The 2,834-nt window shown below is 35.7% G+C and overlaps 2 protein-coding genes across 2 annotated transcripts in view; both read left to right on the top strand.

Annotated features, from left to right (window-relative positions):
• Window positions 1-61: 61 nt before the first annotated feature.
• Window positions 62-962, top strand: LOC108116911 (E3 ubiquitin-protein ligase RNF181 homolog). The gene is made up of 2 exons (XM_017229036.2): window positions 62-635; window positions 720-962. Exons 1-2 carry the CDS (start codon window positions 339-341, stop codon window positions 879-881), a joined length of 459 nt encoding a protein of 152 aa, XP_017084525.2. The 5' UTR covers window positions 62-338; the 3' UTR covers window positions 882-962.
• Window positions 963-1,313: 351 nt separating this feature from the next.
• Window positions 1,314-2,834, top strand: part of LOC108116806 — a 56,872-nt gene continuing 55,351 nt past the window's right edge. Inside the window, 3 exon segments of the mRNA XM_017228853.2 lie at window positions 1,314-1,460; window positions 2,165-2,594; window positions 2,596-2,766. Coding sequence (XP_017084342.2) covers window positions 1,330-1,460; window positions 2,165-2,594; window positions 2,596-2,766 — 732 coding nt within the window. The 5' untranslated portion in view covers window positions 1,314-1,329.

Here is a 2,834-nt window from a genome sequence, read left to right on the forward strand (position 1 = left end):
TTGATAGTAACTATACAACTGTAAGTAATGATTTGATTAGTATACATTTATTAATTTTTTGATATTGGCGCCCAATATATTTAATGCTGGCCACACCATCCTTCTCAAAGGGAAATTACTTCTGAAATATCGATAGGTTATCTTTTTCTTTTGTTTTACCAACCGATATCCCCATTGATGACTTCCAAAATCTATCTCAGATTTGCCCATTCGTCGGCGTTGCTTTGCTGTGGTTGACAATTACAGTCGTGATACATGGAGCTTTAAATTATTTCTCGGATCAGAGGTCTTTATTATCAAGGTGTGAATTACTAGTTTCTGCTAAAACAATTCAAGACATGTCGGACTACTCTGAGGAACTAGGACCGGAAGATCCAGGCCAGCAAATAGCCAGGAATTTTCGACGTCTCCAGGTGTTGGCCGTCATGAATGGCGTCGATATAGAGATCGATGTGCCGCCAGCTTCCAAGCGAGCGATTGCAGAGCTTCCAGTCCACGAAATCCTGGAATCGGAAGTGGGCGGAGATTTGGATTGCTCCATTTGCAAGGAGCCAGCCAAAGAGGGAGAGAAATTCAAAATTATGCCTTGTAAGCATGAGTTCCACGAGGAGTGCATCGTGCTCTGGTTAAATAAGGTAAGTTAACGAGGTTTAAGCCAATAATAAAATATTGTTGTATAAGCCTCTTTCCCTTAAAATTTCGATCATTCGAATTCGCAGAGAAATACCTGTCCCCTCTGCCGTTTTGAAGTGGAATCAAATGATCCGGCTTATGAGGAGCTGCGAAAATTCAAACAGAATGGAGCTAATGCACCGGACAGCGATACCATCTTTGTGGAATCCATGAAATCATTTTTTGATTCTCTTAGAAATATTATTTAGTGCCATTTTTGTAAAATGCTATATTGCCAAATTTGTATGTATGTTTGTGTTGAAATAAAAGGTGTTATTCGAAAAAGCTTACTTTTTTGAAAAAGGATGTCATTTTTAATAGTAAGTATAAAATTGTAGTAATGATTTAATTATCATATATTCATTCATTTGTTTGTGTATATTCTGCACGCAAATTTAACTCTTTGAAATAAGCGGCCATATTTTTAGTGCTGTCAACACCAAGCATTGCGAACTTTCTTAAATGCGAATTACTTCTTAAATATCGATAGATTTTCTTCATGTTGTACCAAACTATCTACCTCGACGTGTTACCATCTCTATGCCAGTGCTACCAATCCGCCGTCGTGCTTGAATTAAAGTTTCGCGTTTTAAGACCACTGGTTTTTTGGTTTTAATAAAATAAAATTCACTTCGGTTGTACTAGCCTTTGTCTAAAATGATTACTAACGATAGCTGTGCTATGTATTTCGATAGAGAATTTGTGACTACAAATCTGCAGAATCTATTGCGCTGCCCAAAGTGTATAAAATCTTATACATACTCATACATAAGCGATCAAGAAGGTAAGTATTGTGCTCATTGAATAACCTAAGAGTTCATATCATATCCAATGACGTTTTCATTATAAAACAATTAAAATGGTATTTGCTTCTACATTGTATCTGTTTGTAAATGGTCAGCGTTGCCAGCTTAAAATAATACATTCATACACATTTACTTATAAGAAATCTGAAAGATAATCAAATTTTCGCTAGAAAAGGAGTACACATTTTTATAGCGTTCATTTAGTTCTTAATACTTTCAAACATTTAAAATCAATTGGAAACATATTAAATATACATGTTTAAAATCATAATTCTACAATTTACTATGAAAAATACCAAGGTGGCATCTCTGCTCTGCACTTCTATACTCAAGTTACAGTTACTCTATGATATTTTTCATTTCTTTTTGATTTGCTTATTCTAAACATTAATTCTATAAGTTGAAATTAAAATATCTACATATGTACATATGTACATACAAATATTTTCATATAAAAGTATGTACTTATCCATTAAATTAAATACTGTCTAAAATAAGAAAAAATATAAATTTACAATGAATTTGATTATATATATTTAAATAAATGAAGGTCTTCAAATCTATTTATTAAAACAGCAATTCGAAAACTAGGTAATTATAGGAGAATTCAAAAATATTGACTAATATAGTAAGAGTAAGTATAATAATCTTTAAAGACTAATTATCTTCCTCAAATAAACAGAAAGCTGTCGCCCCATTGTGCTGTCATGTGGTCATAATCTCTGTGAGAGCTGTGTGTGGAGCAATCGCCAGGATCTAAAGTGCGCTGTATGCCATAGTCCAGCTCCTCCAACAATCATTGCCAAGGATTCGACCTATAAATCCGTTGCTAATGTGTGCGACTTCTATGAGTTGAACTACCACGTGCTGGGAGTAACCAGCAGATACTTTCAAAGATTCGGTGGGGAAATATTGAATAGTTCCATATCCCTTAGTTCAATCAGCGATGAGATTGTCCTCACATCCAAGTGTAGCGAATGCGGAAATGAAATAGCTTCCGGGGAGTGCAGGCAGTGCAATACCTACTACTGCCGCCGTTGTTTCGCATCGGTCCACAATCACAGTCGTGTATTGCAATCGCACATCTTCCAAACAACTGAGAAGAGCTACTCCCTGCAGTAAGGGATTACAAGTGGGAAAACAATACTTTATATTGCCTTTCACAAATGATTGTCAGGAGCACCACACACCAAAGACCATTTACTGCTTCCAATGCAAGCGGACACGTTGTCCACTGTGCTCCTCCACTTTTCATCGCGGGCACCGCACTCAGTCACTTTTGGTGATGGTTAGTATAGTGTAATCATATTTGTAAAAAATAAAACTAAACTAAAGCTAATTTGTTTTCCCGCATAG

This window comes from Drosophila eugracilis, unplaced genomic scaffold, assembly GCF_018153835.1.
Source record: "Drosophila eugracilis isolate 14026-0451.02 unplaced genomic scaffold, ASM1815383v1 contig_415, whole genome shotgun sequence".
NCBI lineage: Eukaryota > Metazoa > Arthropoda > Insecta > Diptera > Drosophilidae > Drosophila > Drosophila eugracilis.

Coding starts and splice junctions, on each gene's coding strand:
- LOC108116911 (XM_017229036.2), top strand. CDS start 339: ATGTCGGACTACTCTGAGGAACTAGGACCGGAAGATCCAGGCCAGCAA. Junction 636..719: donor TCGTGCTCTGGTTAAATAAG/GTAAGTTAACGA, acceptor TCGAATTCGCAG/AGAAATACCTGTCCCCTCTG.